The sequence below is a fragment of the Pararge aegeria genome, chromosome 15 (genome assembly GCF_905163445.1).
Source record: "Pararge aegeria chromosome 15, ilParAegt1.1, whole genome shotgun sequence".
NCBI classification, from domain to species: Eukaryota; Metazoa; Arthropoda; class Insecta; order Lepidoptera; family Nymphalidae; genus Pararge; species Pararge aegeria.
The window spans coordinates 3,885,012-3,909,119 of NC_053194.1; the positions used below are offsets into that span (position 1 = coordinate 3,885,012).

Sequence of the window (24,108 nt, forward strand, 5' to 3'; positions counted from 1 at the left end):
TTAATCGAATTATTGTGTGAGCCTTTTACTAAATATTTTTTTTTTTTTCTGAATCTGATATAGTTTATCTACGTTAATTTCGTAGCTTCATGCACGACACACTAATGCAACGGCCAACCTTGATGATGAGCGCTGTGGTTAGAGTTGGAGGTCCCGAGTTCGATTCCCGGGGGAATCATTTGGGAATTTAAAATTTGTGGATTTTCTCTGGGCTTGCCTGGTCTCCGGCCATGGCTAGTTACCATACTAGAGACAGACAAACACTTGCTAAACGATTTAGTTCCGGTATGGTGCCGCATGGAAACCGAATAGTGGTTTAATATCACCGCCATACCCCTAACAGGTTAGCTTGTTACCATCTTAAACTGTAACATCAATTACCAGTTAAGAATGCAGTCAAGGACTAACAAAGCTAAGAGATACACTTTATACAGTCTCCGTTACGTTGGGAGTAATTAAACAAAATCAATTCATACGTAACACTTTATTGTTAAGCAAACAGTTAAAACTCTTGCATCATAGTTAAACATAAGTACATTACAAACTAACTTTATATAAATAACGTGTTGTTTGATAGCATGCGATACTAAATCCGATATAATTCCACAACATGCAAATCAATCATATTGAAATAATAAGACAAAATACACATCTTCATCTTGTGGATGCTAATAATTAAAAATGCAAATACAGTAAGTACGAGTAAATTAAAGAAACTAAATAATAAGAACTAAAATTTCATTCATCTCTTCAAACGTTTAAAAGCACATTTCTCAGCGTAACCGTTGCAGTACACGATCGAAGGCGACCTCTTCCAAGAGCCACTGGTTGAATACCCTGATTCAGTGGTAGATTGACTTGAGAATAACCTAAAAGTGAGAATATGAATATGAAGCGGTTATAATTTATAATTTATATACTACGCAACGCACACATCGCCATCTAGCCCCAAAGTAAGCGTAGCTTGTGTTATGGGTACTAAGATGACTGATGAATATTTTTATGAATAATATACATAAATACTTATAATAATACATATAAACACCCAGACCCTGAAAAACATTCAAGCTCAAACATTTTCCAGTTGTGGGAATCGAACCCACGGCCTTGTACTCAGAAAGCAGGGTCACTGCAAACTGCGCAAATCGGCCGTCAAATATATCGGGTTATAGCCCAGTAGTATATAGGACTACGATTTCACTTTCGGGGGACCAAGCTCATTCCATCGCGCATTGCTAACTTTCTAAGTTATGTGAGTTTAAGGAAAAATATCATTTGTGATGGAAAACATCGTGAGGAAACCGGCATGCCTGAGAGTTCTCCATTATCTTCTCAAAAGTTTGTGGAGTCCACAAATCCGCTAGGCCAGCTTGGAGGACTACGGCCTTAACCCTTTCTATTTATGGAAAGAGACCCGTGTCCTGTAGTGGGCCGCTAATGGGTTGATATGATGATGAGAATGCGCTTCGTAAGAAAATAATATCATACAGTGCATGGATGGACATGCCAGCATCATCGGCAATCGATTACACTGAAAGATCTAGATCTAGATCTAGCCAGCGAAGTAGATGGCAATGTTCCCCGTTTATTCTTTTCTTTTTAAGGATACTTTTGCTTTTGTCCAAGATTTCATTCGCGTTCTAAGAATAAACCGAATATTGCATTTTCACATTCATAATATTAGTATGGATACTTCGGTTAGTTTGCCAAGAAACACAAACACAAACAATTATGAGTAAAGTACAAGATTGCTCTTAAATGAAACTGCTACTACAGTGTCTTAAAGTCGGATTATAGTTTAAATCATAAACTCTTAATAGAGTTTTTCATTTAATTTTTTACAGAATATCATTAAACAATCGTATAGTAAAAAAGTCTGTAGAATGATAGCCTATACAAGTTGTGCTTACTTTTCGCTCGTTTAACGTTAGTTTTTTATATAAATTTTATATAAAAAATAATGCAATGCAGTCGAAATTCTTTTACTTCATTGGTGTTTTTAATATTAACGTAATTTTATAATTTGTTATTAGTGTTTTTACCTACACTTGGAGAAATTATTAATTTTATAAATTTAATATGCATATAAAAAATTTCGGAACCGACAGGATTTGAACCTGCGACTCTCTGGCAATCGCGGCCTGAGCGCTTTTTCCAATTAAGCTACGGCTCTCCTACCATCGTATTAACGTATTTTTTTTCATACTTTATTTCATTATTAGGTACAACAATGACATTTATCGCCAACGACTTTATATCGATGTTGATCGCTTGCTTAGACAATAATAGATATATCGGAGGTAAGCCAAAGACGCCTTGAGGGCATACAAATAAAACCATCTTGAAAAAAATTCGGCTTACAACGTAGAAATGGACATAAACTACTTTTTGCTCGAATAAATAAACGGTTCCCATGGGATTTTTTGCCAAAACGAACGGAATCTCGGGCTTCCAGTTACCAGCTAAAAAGTATTTGATATAATCAGTTACCTACTATTAACTTTAAAAAGGCCTACTTATTTCAAGGCAGACAAATGCAAAGATCAAAGTTTAGATCGCATCAAAATTCTATATATTATTCCAGTCACAATCCAGCTAAATGGAATGTCTGGATTGTGACAGAAAACTTTCATCAAAACTTTCCTCTCATTTTTCCAATAGCAATACAGCGCTGGATTGGAATGCTATCAAAACTGGGTATAAATCGATTCAAAACTGGTAAGGGTCAAGAGTTAAGGATAAGGATAAAAATTGCAAATACTGTGAAGCATAATATTAAGAAATCTATGATCTATGAATAAAATGTAATACTATGTTAACTTATGTTTCACCAAAGTATCAATAAAAGTCGTACTCTCAGGAAGCCAGTTCTTATTTTTTTTCTAAAAGTATTGATATCAATCAAAGTTTTCAAAAAAATACGCAGTGACAACCACAAAATATATTGAACACATATCAAATAACGTTTTAACTCTTATTGCTAAAGCTTCATGGAAGATAACGCGTTTAAAATAATAGGAACTAACCAAAAAATATTTGAATGCAGTTTGGTTCAATAAAACATGATGAATAAATGATTGAAAATGAAAACGTACTCGGAAGCGTAATGCCGGAATAAAGTTCTGAAATATTCAGCATTCAGCAATATTCGGATTTTAACATTTCAGCAATGCTAGGATAAATTTATGTCCTTGAAATTCACGGAACAACCTCCGGGATCACAGACTCGGAATAAAACATGGAATTTAGGAAGTACAGCACCTCCAGTGCACATAAACTTTATGGCCTGAGATTCACTGAGTAAAGTTCCGAGTTCCGTTTGTAAAGTTTAGCGTACACGAAACTGGTTGAACTCCGGTCCGGTTTCATGAACACAAGTAATTGTTTTTATTTAAGCCTGCTTTACGAGCTCTTGTTTAGTAACTTTAACAGCTATTCGGACGGCAGATTTCAAAAGCTTAAGCAAAAAATTTTTTTGTTTGTTTTAAATATATAGACAAGTGCTTGACTGCAATCACACCTGATGGTAAGTGATGATGCAGCCTAAGATGGAACGCGCTTACCTAGAAGATGCCTATTCACTCTTGATTTAAAGGTACCCAGATTATAGGTATCTCTGGTATATATGGGAGGGCATTCCAGGCCTTTGCGGTGCTGATCAGAAAGGAAGAAGCACTTTTACACTTACCCAAACTACTTTTAAAGCTACACATATAAGCAAGTGTCATACGATATATTTATCTATTTCCACAAAACAATAGAGAATATCTTTCTTTAAATTTTAGAAATCGGCATTTTCCGAAAATAGCTTCTTGAGTTTCTTTCTTTAAGTGGCCATTTCGTTAATTTACCCTTTTTTTTTTGCATTTTTTGCACCTGTCATTAGTTATTTTGCATGAACCATGTTTGACTGGTAAAGAAAGCTAAGCCTTTTCACATTGTGTTTTGTTGCGCTATAGTATCAGGAATAAATATAGTTGTGAAGATTTTTTTGGTTGAGAAGTGTTACTCCGGGTGTACGTTCAGTCCTATATCCGGGTCGTGTAGTGAGAGCTTAACGGACTGAACATGTATTTCGCATAGCAATCGCAAGCGTAATTTCGGCGCTTGCAATACCATTTTAGAGGTTCTTTAAAAAATGGCCGTACCCGGCCGACTCCGGCGTTGGTGGCGTGAACACCGTCGAGGAAATCTTGTTCGAGTTGTTTGACTTCTGAAAATTGATAAAAAACAGTTGTAAGAACAAATCTCACACTCTTATTACATTGAACTTCAAGCTTCATTTGTTATACTCCGCGGAATGTAGGAGAATCTGAAGAGTGCAATTTATAATTACTTCAATCCTTATCAACAGATCGTCGTCAACGCACTCTCTATGCACGGTTTGCTCCGACACCGGAGCATCTTTAGGAGATGTTGACTATACAATGAATTATTGTTAAGTTAACAAATACCTATAAAGATTAAAGAAATTATAAATTAGACCAAACTGATTCTCCTGATTTTCGTGGAGTATAGCAAATTAGGCTTAATTTTCATTATAACTTAATTTATATACTACGACAACGCACACATCGCCATCTAGCCCCAAAGTAAGCGTAGCTTGTGTAACGGGTACTGAGATGACTGCTGAATATTTTTATGAATAATATACATAAATACTTATAATATACATATAAACACCCAGCCACTAAAAAACATTCATGCTCATCACACAAACATTTTCCAGTTGTGGGAATCGAACCCACGGCCTTGGACTCAAGCAGGGTCGCTGCAAACTGCGCCAATCGGTCCTCAATAATACTCTAATACTACAACCAACTCTACTGCTACTAAAGAGTACTAGAAATATCGTTTAGTGGGAGCTTTTGATCGAGATGGGATTTAGGTCTACTGCCAGATATAGGTCTTTTGTAGGGCATTCCAAATTTAAGGGTCTTGGGCCCTACGACTGGTTTGATATTGTCTGTCCATCTTTAGGGGTCCACGCTGTATTTACAGATGTGAAATCGCCATTCCAGCACGTTGGGACCACAACGTCCACCGGTCGTCAGAGCTATTTGTTTTACCCATTGACACTCTAGCTAGGAGACAAAAGCGAATCCACGAAAAGGGGTTAAAATGTACATGTTTACTTGCCAAAACACTTCAACAGAGAAAGAAGAAATTTACCTCTGTTATTATATTTTTACACGTACTTTATTTGAAATTTTTTATCACCCACCACCAAACATTTTGTGTTTTCCCGGTGGAGAAAAATTTCCTCTGCCCAAACTAGCTGTGCTCATCTGCGCACACTTAAATCTCACCTGACTCTGCGCACTCATGTTGCCAGTCCGATTCTTGATTATGCGTGTCGGGGTCACGAGGTTCGACTGAAACGGTTGCTGGATAAACAATAGCAAAATCATTTAAAAAGTATTTGTTTAACTTATATTGCAACCAGTTATACTCTACTAGCTGTTGCCCGCGACTTCGTCTGCGTTTGTTTTTTGATGTGACATTAAATTTTGTTGTAGTTCTAAAAAAAAATAAGTTTTCAATATCGCTAAGCCTTAAATGAGGGGTTTGCTGCTGTCCGTTGAGGAGTTCTGTCCTCTATCTCTAACCACAGTTTGGGCAAAATTAAACACATACCTCTGTAGTACAAAAATAATTATTTAAATCGGTTATAATTTGTCGGAGTTATGGTGTAAAATCGTCAAACACTCATCCCCTCTCCCAAAGGAACCGAGCTTAACGTCGGGATAAAAAGTATTCTATATTACTTCTAACATTTTCAAGAATATGTGTACAAAGTTTCATGAGGATCGGTTAGGTAGTTTCTGCAGGAAAGCGTAACAAACAAACTTACATAGACATTTATAATATTAGTAGGGAAGTAGGGATAACATCTAGAGGTACTGAATGGGTCCAGGCTTATTTCCAAGTTAGCTTTTTAGTTTTAATAGAATTCCTAATCTAGTAAGGGGCTCGTGTGACGCACGATTCATGCGCCGAACTCAACCCATGCATTTCATTGAAGCAATACAAAAGGAACCCGCAATTGTACAAATGTACTGTGCAATTGGCAAATGTACAAATTTCGAAAATTAACGGGTGTCAACCGTTTAAAAATGCAATCAGTTAGGATTTTGCAGCGATTATCTATTGAAGAAAAAAATTGTTCGTCAAACGTTCAACCTCTACTGGACACCCATTTTAGGGGACCGTTCACCTGTAGACTATGAATTCCAGTGTTAATAGTCTGAATGTGAGAATTTATTGTGGAACGAGTTTTCGTTTGACAATAAATTCTCATATTGACTTTTACGAACCTGTCCACCTATAAAAATTTGCATCGCAGCTTGCTGTAGCTTTGTGCTAAAGCGGGACTATTTTCCCCGTGTAAATATCATTCCTCGACCCAAATTCATTGTGATTGTCAATTTTTGGATCACTTTTCATATAATGTTTTCAGAAAAGAGTGGACGCTATAGATAAAAGTTTTGGCTCACTTAAATTTTTTCACTTTTCATATGATGTTTTTAGAAAAGAGTGTACTCTATGGATAAAAGCAACTCCCTGATGACAGCTACTTTTCTTTTAAACTATGATATACTTAAACAATCGCCCTTTGAACTTCTGATTATTAGATAATAGGGGAATACCTGTTTCCCTACTAACATAATGTGCTTGAGACCTGACCTTTTAAACTGAGATACGACAAGGCGGCGTATACGTAAAGACTCCCTCTTATCTTATCTTAGCCCGGCAACCCGCAATTTGATTTTTTTTAGTTATAAATGACGGGCTTGATTTCCGACGGACCGAGCACATCGCCCACTTGCAAATGCCCAAATTCTTCTAACATGGCAGAAAGTAAATGGGACAAAATCGCCTATAAAAGGAGCAGCATTTCGCGGGGCATGCAACGAAGACATCTTACAAAGTGCAAGTTACGATTAATCTGAGGCATAGGTGGTAAGCCTCCTGCAAGCATACCACCTGTAATAACAGCGGCAACCACGCCCTTCAGAACGGAATACAGAAATGCTGCTTGGCAGCAGTGTTAAGAAGTTACTTCTAAGATCTCTAATACTTAAAACATTAACTCGTCTTACGTCATACCCATGTTGATCTGTCGCGGACTCTAGCTTTACAAAATTGCTATTGAAAATTCATGAAACATGAAAAGAAATAATATTTTTTATTACGCTATAAGGAGTACTTCTAGCTCGCTTGTAGTTGGGCGTCGTCTGCAGGAAGTTCGGCGAGACATTGTTGCCCGGTGAAATAGGCACGTTGAACGGTGATGTTTGCCCTATAAAAATTGCAAATTCATATTTCTGTTATATCCGTACCATTAAATTAGACAAACAACTTAAATAACTTATAGATACAGAACCACAATACAATAACGTGACCTATTCCGCTGCTAACGACATCTTTTGGTGACTATTAACATAACGAACTAAATATAAAATATCTTCCTCGACTTTCAACAGTGTTATCTGATCAGATGATGATGATTCTCCTTCCAATATTAATTAAAAAATTGAGTTATAGATGTCGTGCTATTTCGGTCGCCCCATTGCGTGAAATAGTTAAGTACCAGCCCGTAGTCAAGAAATTGACATTGTTACGCCCGTGCTCTGGAAAGCACGTTTGAAAATATAGAACAAAAAAGCCTGCGTTGGAGCAGCTTGGTGTGTCAGTGATCTATGCAACATAAACAGGCTGGGAATATTACAATAATGAACTAAAAAGTAATGCGCTATTTTATTTATACGAAGGTATGTAAGCTCTGAAAATTGTATATTCATTTTCCTAAAGCCATCCAATATGCATTTCGCTTAGGCATCCCCAAAGACAGATTTCATAAAAATAACGTAGGTACGGTGTCCGGTTTGCGAAATTTAAGCCATTAAACATTCCCCTGCCGTCTAATTAAAAACGAGTGCTTTTGACCGCCCGCTTTTTAGAGGATTTTCGTATGAATAAAGATGAGGAACAAATTAATGGCGACCTAGGAGTTAGTTCAGAAAGCTAATTATAATTGGGTTATAGTAATACAAGAAGAAACGGTGTTAGCGCATTGTGTAAGAGCTCGACTTCACTTTCGGGGGGTCGAGTTCGAATCCCAGCACGCACATCTGAATTTTCTAAGTTATGTGCGTTTTAAGTAACAAAATATCACGTGCTTCAACGGTGAAGGAAAACATCGTGAGGAAACCTGCATGCCTGCGAGTCCTACATAATATTCACAAAGATGTGTGGAGGGGTTCAGGTCGTGGTGGACAACGACCTGAACCCCTTCTCATTGTGGGAGGAGACCCGTACACTGTAGTGGGCTGGTAAAGAGTTGGTGTGAATGAAATGAATGTACTACAAAAAGAAAAGCGATAGCCTAGTTTGTTAGAATTGGGCCTACCTTTCGGAGGACAGAGTTCAATCCCCGAAACCAACATCTACCTTTCTAGAGCTATGCATCCGGCTCCGCTTTCATCTCTCACAAGATAGAAAAACAAATTTTAAAATGTAAAATGTAAATTGTTGAGATTAGAAAAGAGGAACTGGTGAGTTTCTTGCCGGCTTTTTCTCGGTAGAATCTGCCTTCCGAACCGGTGGTAGAGTCACTACACACAGATAGACTTGACGTTTCAAAAGTGCTTATATTAGGCCTACTGGAAATAAATGAATTTTGAATTTTTTGAATTTTTCAAATTTTGAATTATGCGTTTGATACTTTTATCCAATTATATAAATGCTTAAAAAATTGAAAAAAAAAATCTGGATGAAATACTAGATGCCTGAGCGTTCGCTATTATTATTTCAAGGACGTGTGAAGTCTACCAATCCACTTTTGGCCAGTTTGGTCGACTACAACCTAAACCCTTCTCAGTCTGAGAGGAGACTTGTGTTTTCTAATGGCTAAATAAAATATTAAGATCGGGAAAAAAAACTACAAAAAAAAACACGTTCATGCACCTGTAGGAGTAAAAGGGGCCTTTCGGGAAAAAAAAATCATTTATATAATTTTTTGTTACATCGCCACTTAAAATACACTCTGTGAAAATTTAATCTCCCTACCTATTAAGGTTCGTGAGATATAGCCCGCTGACAGACAGACTTAAAGGCGGACGGACGGATTGACTGTGGATAACCTTCGGGTACGGACGCCTAAAATGGATTTTTCTTTGTGATTGTTTTTATAAAAAAACTGCCTCTTATTGATAGCTCATATCATTTTTAGAAACCCAGAGATCGAACCAACGACCCCGTTATCCATAGTCGAACTAAAGAACTAAACAGTATAAACACAATAGTATACTGTAGAGACTGCGTTATATTATGCAACATAAAAGCTTGTTATATGCAGCCAAATATGCATGAAAAATTATTAAAAATTGACAGAATATGCGAAATTAAATTACTAATATTAGGAGCAAAGAAAATAGTATGTTTTAATCATTTTAAATTCAAAATCAACACACATAGCAAATTATCGCTTGACAGGCGATATCATCTAATTATTATATACCTATCAACTCAATCGTTTCATTATAATTTTATCTTGTTTTTGCTATGGAAGAGTAAGGCCTCCTGACACAGGTATTTTGATGCTTACTAGGAGGTCTTCACAAAATGTATCATTTACAATGTAAGAAACGAAATAAACGACTTTTATTTTTAATTTTTTTTACCTATAAAATGATGGAATGCTTCGAGCAATAATCCAATACGAGTTATCTTTGTTATCAATGCGAAATGTTATCTCAATATGACATCAGGGACAGCGTTCCCCTGAGTTAAGCACAGCGGATGTCATCAACGAGTGTCCCGAAGCCGCCATCTCATATGTTCCGTGCGGGCAATTAAGAGGGGATCTTAGCTCATGCTTGCAAAGTGACATGCAAATACAAACTATTTGCACAAGTTACTGACTGGGGTTTTCTACTTTTTTGAAGTGAAAACTCGCGCCATCGTCCTCGAACGCTTTCCATGAGCTATATGTATACAGTGTAGGTATTTAAGAAAGAAGAAGTAATACTTTATTGCACGTATAACATACAGGAAAAGAAACAGTAAGGAGTATACAGTACACAATGTGGACATGCAAATTGCTGCAAGCAATCTCTTACAGGCAACCTTTGTAAATAGGACTTAAAGCAAGAGAACGGGATAGTGCCAAGAGTGTTGATAGATATACATAAATACCAAAATGTAAAGATACAAATACATATATAAATATATAAATAAAAACATGTATATATACATAATACATAATATATAAATATAAAATTAAAATAATATATATATAAATATATAACAAACATAATATATACGTAGATTTTAACACCCAATTTCAAAGAAAGAATATAAAGAATCTACTTCAAATTCCATCACTCAAAGAGAGGTAGTAGTCCTTCAGACGACTCTTAAATATCGGAAGGGAACTAATTCCACGGATTTCAGCAGGCAGATTGATCCAGAGGATAATTGCTTTAAAGGTGAAAGAATTACTGAAGAACTTCGTTTTACAAAATGGGAGTACCAGACGGTTACCAAGGCGGGATCGAAGGTTCGAATGAGAAGATGATTCAGAAATAAAGCGAAAATGATCCCTTAAATAAGAGGGAGACAAATGACTGTTAAAAATAGAATAAAATGTAGTTTCATAGATTTATTTTTCACTTCTACCAGCAGTCCCGCAAGTTTAGATTTTTTCAAGTAAGGCCTTGACTGCACTCTCTCCTACTGCTAAGTGATGAAGCAGTCTATGATAGTTATGGCCTAAAACGCTAAATCTGACTTTTCGAAATTAAGAGCGTTATAAACAATTACATAACACTTGCTTTACCGGTGAAGGCTTGCTTTAACGTGGAGAAACCGGCATGACTGAGAGTTCTCCGTAATGCCAGGCCAGCGTGGTGAAATGCGGCCTAAACCCTTCCCATTGTGGCAGGAGAACCGTGCCCTAAAGTGGGCCAGTAATTGGTTGATATGATGATGATGATGGAGCAGATGGCCCATCTAATGGTAAGTGGAAAATCGCCCTTAAACTTTGCATGGCACACAAGGAACACCAACCTGAGGCGTTGGTTTAAGCCATAGTCGTGTGTGTCTAGTCAAGTCTGTGGTGTCTTACACGAGTATGTTCGGAATCAAAAAGTTATCCGTGATTATTTTTATTACTTGGCTGAGCTGAGAGCTGAGATTCCAAACTTTTGATGATTTTCTGGTACTCTCGCAACTGCTTGTGCTGTTTCTGGCATAGCTCCGTCATACGCTTCAATTCCGTCCTTGCACCGTAGAATTTCTTCGTCTGTAACATAATTAAAAGGTAATATTACCTACATACATTAGCATTCAGCTGTTCAGTGAGTAATTATTCTGTTACTAGTCATTGCCTGTGTTCTTTGTCCGCGTTTATTACGGGTTTTTTACAAATCCCGTAGGAACTTTTTTTTTACTGAGTTATAATTTAACCTATGTAACTCACCGTTCTTTCAACTACCACTACGCCAAATCAAGGTGATTGGTTGCTTATTAAGAGCGTGAGGTAAGGACAAACAAACAAACACATTTTCTCATTGATAATATTAAGAAGGAATATCGATTCCTTCTTAATATTATTCTGGCTTCTAGAAGACATTTCGTTGAATATATCTTCCCCGTGCATATCACGTGAAAAGATATAAAATTTCTGGGTAAAACTGTCATCAGTAAAATATTCGGTACAAACTAAATAAAACTAAAAACAAAACGAAACAAAGAACTTTAAAAAAACTTTAAATGCAACTGTCAGTGTCACAATAGGTGGTATAAAAGGAAGGTACTTGTACAATCAAAGGAAGGAAGTACATATAACGAATTAAGCTTAATTTTAATAGAAATAAATTATTTTATTGAAATTGAACAAAACGCCTTTCCATTGTTTAACCGAGAAATTTAATAAAGAGCAGGTATTACAAAGTTTGAACCCAAAAAGGTAGGGTGTTAATTAGCTGGAGATAATTAAGTTCTGCGGGGAGCTACCTGAAATACGTTCATCTGAAAAGTGTATACTGTTAAGGCTATGTTACATTCGTGGGTAAAACAAATAAAATTTTTGTTTGGAGCAAGTGCCTACAAAATACTTTTAATTTTTATGAATAAATAATCCTCAGTATGAGAATTGTTGCTTTTCTCGTTGATCTAGTTTTAAGAAATCTAAGTAAGGTAGTCCCATGATTTCAATCATTGTATCTCTTATTTTGTTTGTTTACCTACCTTCATTTTAATGTATTTTGTTAAGTTTATTTTAATTGTAATGGAAGAGCGGAGTCTTCTGACACAGGGGTAGTTATACTACTCTTAAAAGAAGGCTTCAGCGATATATTGATGCCACTTTGTTTCATACCGAAATAAACTATTATTTTTTTTTATTCAATTCCCGGATCTAATTATCGTCTCCGTATTCCAGGGACCACAAATGTGGTCTCTTTTCGATTCCAATTATATTCAATAACACCTGATATTATTAGCTAACCAACTGCCTTTTATCTAAACCAGTTATCTATCTTTTTTGAAAACGCAGTGTGCAGCGAACCTGCTTTTTGAGTCCAAGGCCGTGGGCACGATTCCCACAACTGAAAATATTTGTGTGATGCACATGTATGTTCTTCAGTGTCTGCGTGTTTATATGTACACTATAAGTATTTATGTATGGAATTCATTAAAATATCCATTAGTCATCTTAGTAACCATAACGCAAGCTACGCTTACTTTCGGGCTTGATGGCAATGTGTGTTTTGTCGTAGTATATTTATTCATTATTTATTGCTGGCCTACTACAGAACACGGGTATCTTCTCGGAATGAGAATGTAATGGCCGTAGTCCGACAACCTGTAAATTGGTATATTTCACACGCCTTTAAGAGCAATATAGAGAACTTTTGGGAATGCATTCCACACCATGATTTTTTTATCGGTTAAAACGTCTGCAAATATATATATACATAAAAATCCTCTAATCATTACAATTAAATTGAGATTATTTGTAAATAATAATTAAACTACATCTAATTATACCGCGAAAAGTAATAGGCTTCTATTACTCAAAATACTGAAGCCTATTAAGAAAAACAAATTCGATAAGTGAAGTATTTCGCTCGTTATGACCGCGACCACAAGATACGGGATCCGCACCTACAGACACACGGATGTCCAAGACAGAACTTTTTTAAACAATTTTTTAATTAGTTTAAATAATAAAAAGAGATTAAAAAATATCATGAGTGTTAAAAATTGTGTTTTTTCTCAACATTTGTCTATTTATATTCACTTATAAAAGCAATAAAGAATAAAACAGTGACATTTTATGTTGGAGAATGACTCGGTTTGCGTAAAATGACAGTGATACCCACCTTAACGCTTCGCTTATGAGGCGTGCAATATTTTCTTTAAACACAAAACCCCTGAAAAGCTAAAGTAGCGTACCTTTCCAGTGAGGCATTCATTAGGTTATTGATTATGAAGATGAAAGCAACATGTAAATAGACATACCTATCTCTTTGGCCTTTATCAAACTCACTCAGTGACTTAAAAGGCCGCGGTTTGTATCTGTCAAGTGGAACAACCTTCGCTTTTAACAGTCTGGTAACGTAATTAGTTATTTTGCTTCCACCCTTAACAAGAACGTTGTGTGTTATATAACAAGCTGAATAGCCTTAGTACAAGGTTTGCTGGCTGGCGATCGACGAGTCGTATTCGAGTATGGATATACTTGAACATCGGAGTAAAATGGATCTTATCTGTATTGATTTAAATCTCAAATTTGTCTACAATTATCTAGCTCAGAGTTTTGACAGAACTTTGTATAAAAAGAATCAGAAGTACAGGATTTGCGCATCAACTTATTAGGCATCAATTAAATCGAACGCCCAATGATTACGGCGAAGTGATATCTATTGCTGAGCGGTTGACGTATGCTTAGGAATCTCCTATGATTAGGCGTTACTTATTTAGGCATTACCTTGTTCATCGTTAGTGAAAACGGGCATAATACGAGTAACATTAGGTCCATTTTATTTGACGACACAGAGTATGATATGCGAAAACGATTCTTCGATTGCGAGCGAACAAATCTTGTAGTAAGGATACTCACTCAAGTTCGCTCACTCAGTCTCGCGTGTATGATACCGTAAAATTTGTGTTACAGAAACACGTTTTGTAAAGCTAATTTTGTACGGCTGCTTTTTGTTTGATAACACAAAGGTGCTTTATTATTTAGTTCGTTAATGAAGAAGTGTGAAAGCCTGGTAGAGAATATAAAATTTAAAATTTGGATATATATATTTTTAGTCTCATTCAAGAACATCGAACAGGTTTTTTTTTGTTTGTTTTCTGATTCTTTTTTTGAATACTAGTTAGTGACATGGCTTAATATTTTTTTCAAGACAATCTGTGTCAATTTGAATTTCTATTTATTCAGCACAATAAATAGTGTAACATTTATAATATAATATTTAAAATAAATTTAATTATATAGTGTAACGCATTGTACATAAGTTACACTATATAGTTAAAGTTATTTTAGGCGCAGCCTTTTTTAAAATCTCCCAAAGTAAGTGTAGCCTTTTATTGGTACTAAGAGACTGATGAATATTTTTATTTTTAGTATATATAAATCGAACCTGCGGTCTTGGAGTCAGAAAGCAGGGTCGCTGTCCACTGCGCCAGGCGGTAGCCAAAAAAGGGTGTTAATTTTAGATTGTTTGCCTTGCAATGTTAGTATGTAAAGGAGAACTGTATTTCTATTAGAATCCACCTCCGCGTATTGAGCCAAGTAAAGCCATCGGTCCATGGTTATAACCGAAATGTAATGATAATCATTATTACATCTCGCCAACCCGTATTCAAGCATCATGAAGACTGGGTAACCTCCACAAAACTGATCATGGGAGAGGGGGTTGTGATTTTTTTTTTTTTTTTCATACGGAGAATAGGCCTGACGCATAGCACTCCGTTGGGGGAAACGGAGTAGTTATGTGGGACTTGCACCCACTAAAAACTCTGTGTGTCCCTCGATAGACCTATAAGTGAGAGTGATACGGGGTTCACTTGCGTATTCACCGCACTCAGGAGGTTGTGCCTAGTAGGAAATTAATAAGGTGAAGATGACGATGATGATTTTCCTTTTTTGTAATACCATCTGATTTCTGCCATGCTTATTTCTGCCGCTAAACAGCATTGTTGCAATGCTGTGTAATAATGTGTAATGTGCAATAATGTGTAATGTATAAACTACGTGGTTGCCGGTGGAATTACAGACACATGAAGCTTAACACCTACGGTTCCAATTGATGCCCACAGGGCGGTATGTTTCAGGACGTGCTCGTTACGTGCTCTGTGTAGTGTTGCTCTGTTTATAGGCGATGGTTTTCCACTTACCATCAGGTGGCCCAACTGTGAAACCTAGAAGTGATTTAGCGTTCCGGGTACGATGTCGGGTAGAAACCGATTACCGGAGTATGGCGTTTATTATATATTTAATATTTTTTTAAATTATATAACTGCCTCATACCGTTACCATATTAGACTGCATCATCACATACCATTAGGTGAGTTTGCAGCCAAAGGCTAACTTTTAGAGGAACAAAAAAAAGATCAACTTACCGACTGCACCAAGTAAGAGAGTAGACGACGTCGATGCCGCCTTTGAAATTGTAAAACTTCGCAGCACTTTTGCAATATGTCGTCTGGATCTGTGAAGTAGTCTTGAATTTCATGATTCATCTGCAAAATAAGAGAAGCATAAAGAACACAACCTCACATTAAAATGCCTGAAGCATAAAGAAAATAATGGCGCCACCGCACAACAATGAATAATAAAATGTACAATCCTTTCCGATGATACGAGGGGAGGTCCAAAAGTTCGTGGAATTTAGGGTTTTAAATAAAATGAAACAACAAACCTATTTTTCCTTTTCAATATAATCACCCTGCAGTTGAATACATTTATTAGATCTATGAATTCATTTTTCTAAACCGTCGTAAAAATATTTTTTATCTTTTGCCGCAAAATGAGCCAAAATTGCCCCCTTTTCATCATTGTCGTCGGAAAATTTCCTTACCCTTAGGTCTTTTTTTAAATAAGGGTACAAATAAAAATCACTTGGGGCCAGATCTGGACTGTAGGGTAGGTGGACTAGCGAATCGAAGGCATGTGTGTGCAGAGCAGCCATTGCAACTCTGCTCTTGTGATCCGGTGCGTTGTCTTCCAAAAGCAAGATGAAAGATTATGTGATGGTGATTTGAAAATTTAATTTATGTACATAAAATATAACAAATTTTAAAAAGAAAGTGGGTTGTAAAAATATTAATATTAGAAGTAAAAATAAACATGCAGGCTGCATAAAATTTGTCATTCATTTAAGGGAAATTGTATATCTTTTTATAACAAATTACCAGATGAAATCCTTGAGATCTCTCTCAATAAGTTCAAAGTTTATATAAAACGTAAGCTTTTAGAAAAATCCTATTATAAGGATTGCATGTATGATAAAACATACAGTTACATATATTTAACATGTTAAACATATAGTTTAACATGTTAAATATATGAACGCTTTATAAGTGCCTGTAATAAGGTTTACATGAATAAAACATTTTTTAAATTTGAATTTGAATTGAATTGTAGCGACTAGTAAATAAGTACGTACTTACGTCAGGGGCGAGTTTCATAACAGAGCATGGCACTTTGCAAACCAAGCAAGTACCTTCTTGAACACCTAAAATAAGTTTTATCTGAGTTAATAACAGTATCTGTCATAGTTCTTTTAAATAATTAAGTAAGTACCTCAATTTAAATTTAAATGATATTAAACTTTAAAATTAAACACACCATTGTCAAGGCAATTGTTGCAAAACATATGACCACATGATGTCAAATAAAGAGTTATTCCAGGTTCTAATTGAGTGTAACAATTATTGCAATGAATCCAATCCATTTTATTTTAAAATAGATTTTATTATTATATTGACGCGTTTTAATATCATTGACATTATTATAATTATTACAATTTTAAATGATCCGCCATCTTGTTTTTTTTTTAATTGCAGGTTTTTTATAGTGTAACGGTTTTTTTTAAAGTTATTATTAAGTTATATCAAAATATGTGAATATTACTTTACAATACAATACACAAAATTATTAACTTATTATTTTGTATATAAGAGATGTGTGTTAACATTAGTGTCAATGTAAACTTACACCTGTCCTTGACATCTCAATCGAATTACAATTTAAATACGTCGTAATTTATAACCCACAGTTTCTGCACCTGGGCTCTCAGATAACTGGATAAGCTCAATGTGTACCTATACTATATTTAAAAAAAAGGTATAGGCAATAAATAGCTTGCTATATTACCTATAAGTCAAATCTAAACTAAATGCGGTCTAGACTGCATATAGATTTGAAAAAAAAATATTGTTGTTGTTTATAGTTACACATTTATTCATTTTGAATTACCTTCTTAATATTACTTAAAATTGAAATATTTCCGGTACTAATCTTAAATAATATTAAAAAGGACGTTTCAAATACGCCTTGCGCAATTTTCACAAATAAACATCACAATGTAGTGTCGACTTTTGTTTAAAAACTTAAAAAAAAAAACAATCGCACGATTGCACGTGGTTATATAAGGAATTCGTTGAAGAAACGTCCAGTTGTGTTTACATTCGCGCATGGTCGCCCGTCTGACCATGACTTTGAAATATATTTTAGTTTTGATAGCTCTGACCGGTGCAAATGTCAACTGCAAAACAACATGTATGTTTTTATATCATTAATTTAATTAGTATTACCTAATTATCTTTGAATAATTATAATTTCACGTCTAAAGTTTGCGTGCCTTTTTTTGTTACTACGCTGAGATATAATTTTGTTTGCATGTGAAATTGTAGTTTCAAATTTAAAAGATGGTGTTTGGATTAAAACTTTTAAAGATGGTTAAAATAGTGCATACAAAAGTGTTTCGTTCTCTTCATTCATCAGTAAATAGCCTTTTTGGTTACCACCACGAGGTCTAGGGTTCGATTCCCGCAACAGGAATATTGCAAGGTTTTTTTTTCTTATTAACGAATAGAATAAATAAAATGAAAAACTAAAGAAGACGTGACCTTCAGAGATCCGTACAAGACAGATGGCTGTGTTCGAAATTTGAATCATAAATTTAATTTTAGGTTCTTTAAAAATGCATTTCTAAATTTAATCGTGTGGAACTACTTATGTAATAATTATTATGTACATTATTAATTGGTTTTAGATGTTTTTGTAAAAAAAACTTTTCCCATTTCCGAGACTACATTTAACGTAGCCTAAACCACAGATATGAACAAATGGACCTTATACATTCTATATAATAAATGTGATTTCCAGACAAAATATGCGTCCCATCGCAATACTTGAGTGCATGTGAGGAGATGCTTCAAGTGGACACTAAAAGCAAGGCTATATTGGAATGTATCGCAGCCAGAGATAGGTAAGAGTTCTCATAAACCTTTAAGATTTGCACGTTCGATGTTTAAAACGATTTCGAGTACCGAAATACTACCTGGCAACAGGCAAAGTAAAATGGACCTTATTAGTCTAGCTTTAGAGCCACAAATTCTTTTGTACCGATTTTGATTTTGCCATCATTCTGCCATCACAACGGCATGAGTGCAGACAAATTTGATCTTCAAAACAAGAATATGTGTTCTATATTTCTTTAACGTAAACGTAACATTTGTGAACATTGAATTATGAAGATCATGTTCTATGATGTTTTACACAAAAACCTTTTTCTACCTCATCATTTCAACCACAGGACATCCGCTGCACGGCTAGCATGGGCAGGAGACAGTTATATCCCTAGGGAAAGAATAACAATCCACATCTCCCTCACCATTATCAACTCTCAGAGCACTGGGAAATAATATCCAAATAATTCCATGTTCCCGTGCTTTAGCAGGTGTACACTTTAATTGTATCCCTTGTGGGGGAATATGATCGGGGGATGTAATTTTTGTCTCCCGCCGTGCTGAGGTCTTGCATTCCCACTCGCTACGGTTAGACAAGATTTGCCAAGCGGTTACCGTTTCGGAAGTAACCAATTGGGGTTTAATATACCCAAAATAGGTTAGCCTACTTCCATCTTAGTTGTCAACTAGTGACAACTCGTCGTCAACTTGTCCACAGCTCAGCTAGACAGTTACTATCAATCGTACCACTTAAACTTGAAGAAGGGGAGTCTTTATATTCATACAAGTGGTTAACGAGAAGTGTACGAGTGGGCTTACTCGTGGTCCAATCGTCGTTGACTATTTACACAGTTTTTATAACAACTTACTTGATAACGCGCGACATAAAGCTCACTTTTCCATGCTCTAATTTGAGTTGAGATGCAGTCGAGTCAATACGATGCAAAGGCCTTTAACCTTGACATAATAATATGTCGTCGTAAACTTTTTACAGACCTTTTTAAAGTCTACAACTTTTCTAGAGAAAGCGTTCATATAAACCTACAGCATTCATAAGAAATTTACACGCTCCACAATTTTTCGTACCTAAGATAAAAAAACCTCCATGAAAAGTGTTAAAGTGTTACCTTAGTGTTAAAAATTTCGCAAAATTAAAAATTTAATTTAGATTTTTTTTAGTTCTTGTTTTTAAAATCAGTTGTAGTTTATAAAGGATTTTTTTCAATTAAGTGTATTTGAAAAAAAAGTGTTTTGTTTAGGCGTAGCCCTCAAATTCCCGATAACTTGAATTTAAACGTCCAATTGGAATTAATAAATGTGTATTTTGGCATGCTGTCAGAAATTAAATTCTTAAAGAAGCTAGCTAGCTTCTTATCTCTTTTTAAAGAATTATCGATAATGGTTATCGAGTCTACCGGTGATCCTAGAGCGGGCAGTTACCTTTGCCAACGAATTAGTTTGGCCATCCAAAGGGGCAATGCTGCCAGCATCTTAGGAACTGTGCATGGCTGCGGTGGTTTCGAAGACGTTTTAGATTTTATTTAGTTTGACATCATTATTTAAATTATATAAGTTGTTGCTATAAATGGATTGGAATTAATTAAAAAATATTTTAAATACTCTTGATGATAAAGCTATTTATTTAAATAAGAAGTAATACTGTTATACTAATGTAACCCACTTTTGTTACATCGGAGATAAACTTTTCTAAAACAAAAGCTGCTATTGCAACTTGGTTCCGTTTGCAAATTCCTTCCCGGACTTTTTGGTTGATAATGAGTACTTTAATCATGTACTACACGACCTACTTTTTATGTACCACCAATAGTTTCTCAGGGCACGCCAAGTATGTAGTGAATTTTTTTGGCAAAGTTTTGCTACTTACTCAAGGATCTACAATATTTATCAAAATAAATTATAGCCTATGTTACTTTGTGATAGCTTACCTTTCATTTGGCGAAGAAATGTTTATAATCGGTCCTGTAATTTCGGAGCCTATTCGGTACAAACAAACAGTAGAAGTTGCCTGGAAGAGATCATAGCGCCATATTGTCTTATGCTTTTTTGTTATTGCTTTTCTGTTTCAAGTACTTTTCGTGGTGTACGATAGTATATTCGATCATTCATACATTATTGTATCAACAGAGGCATTGATGAAAAACGTGAAAATACACACTTAGCTTAATGAAAGCCTAGTTGTGGCCAAGGTACTATACAAGTAATAAGTGTAGCACACTGTACTTTTCATAATAAATGAGGATCAATGAAAAAAGATAATTTTTCCCGCGTTAAAGTGTTCAAATTTTCAAGAATGTTTGAAAATATATAATTTCAGAGAGCGCTCTGAACAAAAATTGTACCTATTTGTCATTATGGCATTGCGGTCCCGGTAATTGCATTCCCTGTCGCATTTGACAAGCCTGGTTCACTGCAATTCATTAGTCATTGTCTGTTACCATTTTACTGTGGAATTTTCATCGCGAATAATTTTCCACTTTTACAAAATGAAAGAGCATTTTGTAAAACTGAAAACTTATTCGAAATGTAAAATATTTATATTAACGCCGTGAGAAATCAGCCAGCTTTAAAAAATGAATAATGTAAAATACTGTTTCAGGATTTTCATCATTAAGCCGCGTCAGAATCTTTTAATTAGTCGTCCGCTTTTGTCTCTCTTTTTGCTTATCAACAGACTCCGAAATTTTAGAAAGTTATGAAAGTTAAGAATTCATGTGTTTCAACATATATGCATATGTTTTTATAGGCTGTTTTTTTTATTGAATACTAGCGGATGGCTGCTACCTTGTCTACGTAGATTATTTCTGTTTCCCATGAGATTAAGATTTTTTTTTTTTATTTAATCCTACCATAAATTTATCTTCGCCAAAAACTATTTATAGCCCGCCAAGATACCTACCGAATATTTTGTTATGTTAGCGCTTTATTTCAAAATAATTCTTTATTTCAATATTCACACATTTCAAAATACTTAAATGATTAATTTATTTTGAAATGTGTTATTTTGATGGTTAAGCTATATTTCTGTAAAGTTTTATTAAAATCCATTCGTGATGACTCTTCTTTGTTACTTCTTCTATTACGTAAGTTTGCCGAAGACCGCAAAGGCCATTTGGTTTCAGTAATGTTTGACTTCTCGCTTTAAATTGGTCTTACTTCATAGATTTCACTTTTATGAAAAAAAAAAATTTGGTTCGTACCAGTTTTGGTATCATACTATACTATCTGTCTCAAATTATTCAGCGAACACTGGAGTGTCGTGTCTGGTAACACAATTTGTCAAAGTGACATTATTGGGAGCCAGCTAATTGTGTTGGTGTCGGATTTGACAAGCCTTGTTCATTTAAGTACTTGGACCCATTAGCTGCTTTCCGTTGGTTTTGGTGAACTTTGAGGCATCTCTCTTTATGAACGTTGAAAGTAAATTACTGTGTATGCAGCAAACACACAAGTTCGACTTAACATAAAAAGCTACTTCAATTTTCAACTTGTCAGCTTTTTTAATTTGTCAAAGTGACATTTATTGGGAACCAGCTCAGATAATACACCTATTATTATCTGAGGGAGTCAGCTTAAGTCCGTTCAAAGTTATTTACCTCTAGCAGTCATGTTGGCGTAATGTTTGGATGATCAAGGTCATAAGTAATGCAACTGTGTCTGTAAACCACCACGTTGCCAAATTAGATGGCATCACAATATCATACATCGTACCTACTATCGAAGTTTTCCCAAATGAGGACAATTTATATATTAATACTATAGATGAATCCTATAAGTGTACTACTATCGAAAGATAGCGAGATTATATCCTCCACACTGTCACAATGCGGTTATTGGGTGTTTACATCTATACAGAGAAATTGAATCCTGATTAAAATTTTCACGGCCTAAAACTCGTAGACAATAATATTGTCTACAGACATATTATATATTCGTTTTATATATTGTATATTTCAGAATATATAGATAGTGATAGCTGTTTCATGGAATATTCCTTATATTGAATGCACTTATGTTTAATAGTGAACATAAAATTTATGAAAATAAATTGAATAGAAAGAATTTGTGCTTTTACTTTAGATAGAAGATTATAGACCAATTGAGAAGGTATACGATTTACAAATTTAAACAAAACATTAACGGGGTAATGAACATACGAGTTCCAAAAACATATCCAATATTCACAAAACATCTGTATTCACTAGCAACAAAACTACGTGCTCAGAATTTCAGTACTCAATACCCAAGACCACGTAAAGCACATTAATTTTCGACATCGCCTTTATTTTCCCAGCAATAAGGGCGATACTGAAAGCTACAGCTACTCATACATTTTACTTTCGTTAACCTACCAAACTACCAATCACGGTTGGAAATAAATCTTCCTTTATCGTCAGATCTGTCCTTAGGGGTTCCGAATGTTCTAGATCAATTATCCAAGGAGATTGAATTTATGAACGCTTTTGGAGATAAATCGATTTTGCTCAGGTCTCTGTGATTAATTAATAGGTAGGAGCCAAAAAAGCTCCGCAAAAAGGAGCTAACTGTTTTCTAAAAGACGCATTATACCTACTTTTACCTACATATTTCAAAGGGTACCGAAGATCTAATGTTCACACAATGACTTTCTGAAATCACAAGAGAGATTAAGTGGGTCGGATGACTGAGGGAATTTATATATCAAACTTCTATATATAGATAGAGATAAAATATCTTTTATACATTTTCTTATTCTATCAAAATGTTTCCTATTTCTCGCGGTTTCTAGAACACTACTTGCAAAATCCTTTCTACTAAAAATGCTCACTCTGAATCATGTAAGTCTTTCCTGAGAGAAAGTAGTGTGATCATCGTCGACCCATTACCGGCCAACTACAGGGAATGAGTCTGCTCTCAGAACGAGAAGGGTTCAGGCAGTTACGGTTGTAGTGAAGTAGATAAAGATTTTTTCGATCAATGAATGAAAATAATATAAAAATAATGTTCTGGACAAATTGGAAAGTTGAATCACCCATAAAAATGGCCACAACTAACAGTTAAAGTTTAAGGAATAAACTGTTAGTAGGACCCAATTTAAATGTCCTTGAGAAGCCACAACAAAACATTTAACCGCCAATTCCGTTGAATAGAAGACCCCTCGACAAATGCCGAATCTATTTTAAGATGTTGTTTGAAGTCGTTTGGGTCTTGAGTTTGGGTGTTTTACAAGTCTATATACTTTGACTATATCGTTATTTTCAGAACACGTTTGCTAAGAAAATATACAATGTACAGAGTATTTTGGATACATAAATATTCATGATTAAATTTAGGCAATATAGTAAGACACAACATTAGTTGATTCGAGGTTGAAAATGATCAGCTTTACCTTCATCGGCAATGTACATCTAATTATGAGTGCTGAAAGATTATAAAGGATAGTTGGATAAAGTCTTTGTTGCACATAAAGAAAACAAGGTTACAAAACAAAAACATATGGGTATAGGTCTATGCGCAAAGGTAAGAGAGATCTTGAAAATGCATACAGTCACAAGCCCAACGATGTGAAATTCCCACATATTGTGTATCAAACGCGTTGTCTACTTATGGAAACGT

At 35.1% G+C, this 24,108-nt stretch overlaps 2 protein-coding genes across 10 annotated transcripts in view; one reads left to right on the plus strand and one right to left on the minus strand.

Moving 5' to 3' along the window:
• Positions 1-469: 469 nt before the first annotated feature.
• On the minus strand, positions 470-17,596 carry LOC120629738 (probable E3 SUMO-protein ligase RNF212). 9 transcript variants are annotated; one of them, XM_039898749.1, is made up of 8 exons: positions 17,501-17,596; positions 16,693-16,757; positions 15,643-15,762; positions 11,179-11,308; positions 7,197-7,303; positions 5,310-5,387; positions 4,149-4,213; positions 470-869 (listed from the first exon to the last, which is right to left on the minus strand). In XM_039898749.1, the coding sequence occupies exons 2-8, from the start codon at positions 16,708-16,710 to the stop codon at positions 743-745; spliced, it is 645 nt and encodes a 214-aa protein (XP_039754683.1). In that variant the 5' UTR covers positions 16,711-16,757; positions 17,501-17,596; the 3' UTR covers positions 470-742. The 9 variants fall into 9 exon arrangements, with proteins under 9 accessions (XP_039754683.1, XP_039754685.1, XP_039754682.1 ...); XM_039898751.1 differs by lacking the exon at positions 17,501-17,596 and adding an exon at positions 17,399-17,419; XM_039898748.1 differs by lacking the exon at positions 17,501-17,596 and adding an exon at positions 17,299-17,346.
• Positions 17,597-17,652: 56 nt separating this feature from the next.
• LOC120629737 (transferrin) overlaps positions 17,653-24,108 on the plus strand; it is a 28,658-nt gene continuing 22,202 nt past the window's right edge. Inside the window, exons 1-2 of the mRNA XM_039898741.1 lie at positions 17,653-17,803; positions 18,413-18,515. Coding sequence (XP_039754675.1) covers positions 17,719-17,803; positions 18,413-18,515 — 188 coding nt within the window. The 5' untranslated portion in view covers positions 17,653-17,718. The remainder of the gene's footprint in view (positions 17,804-18,412; positions 18,516-24,108) is intronic.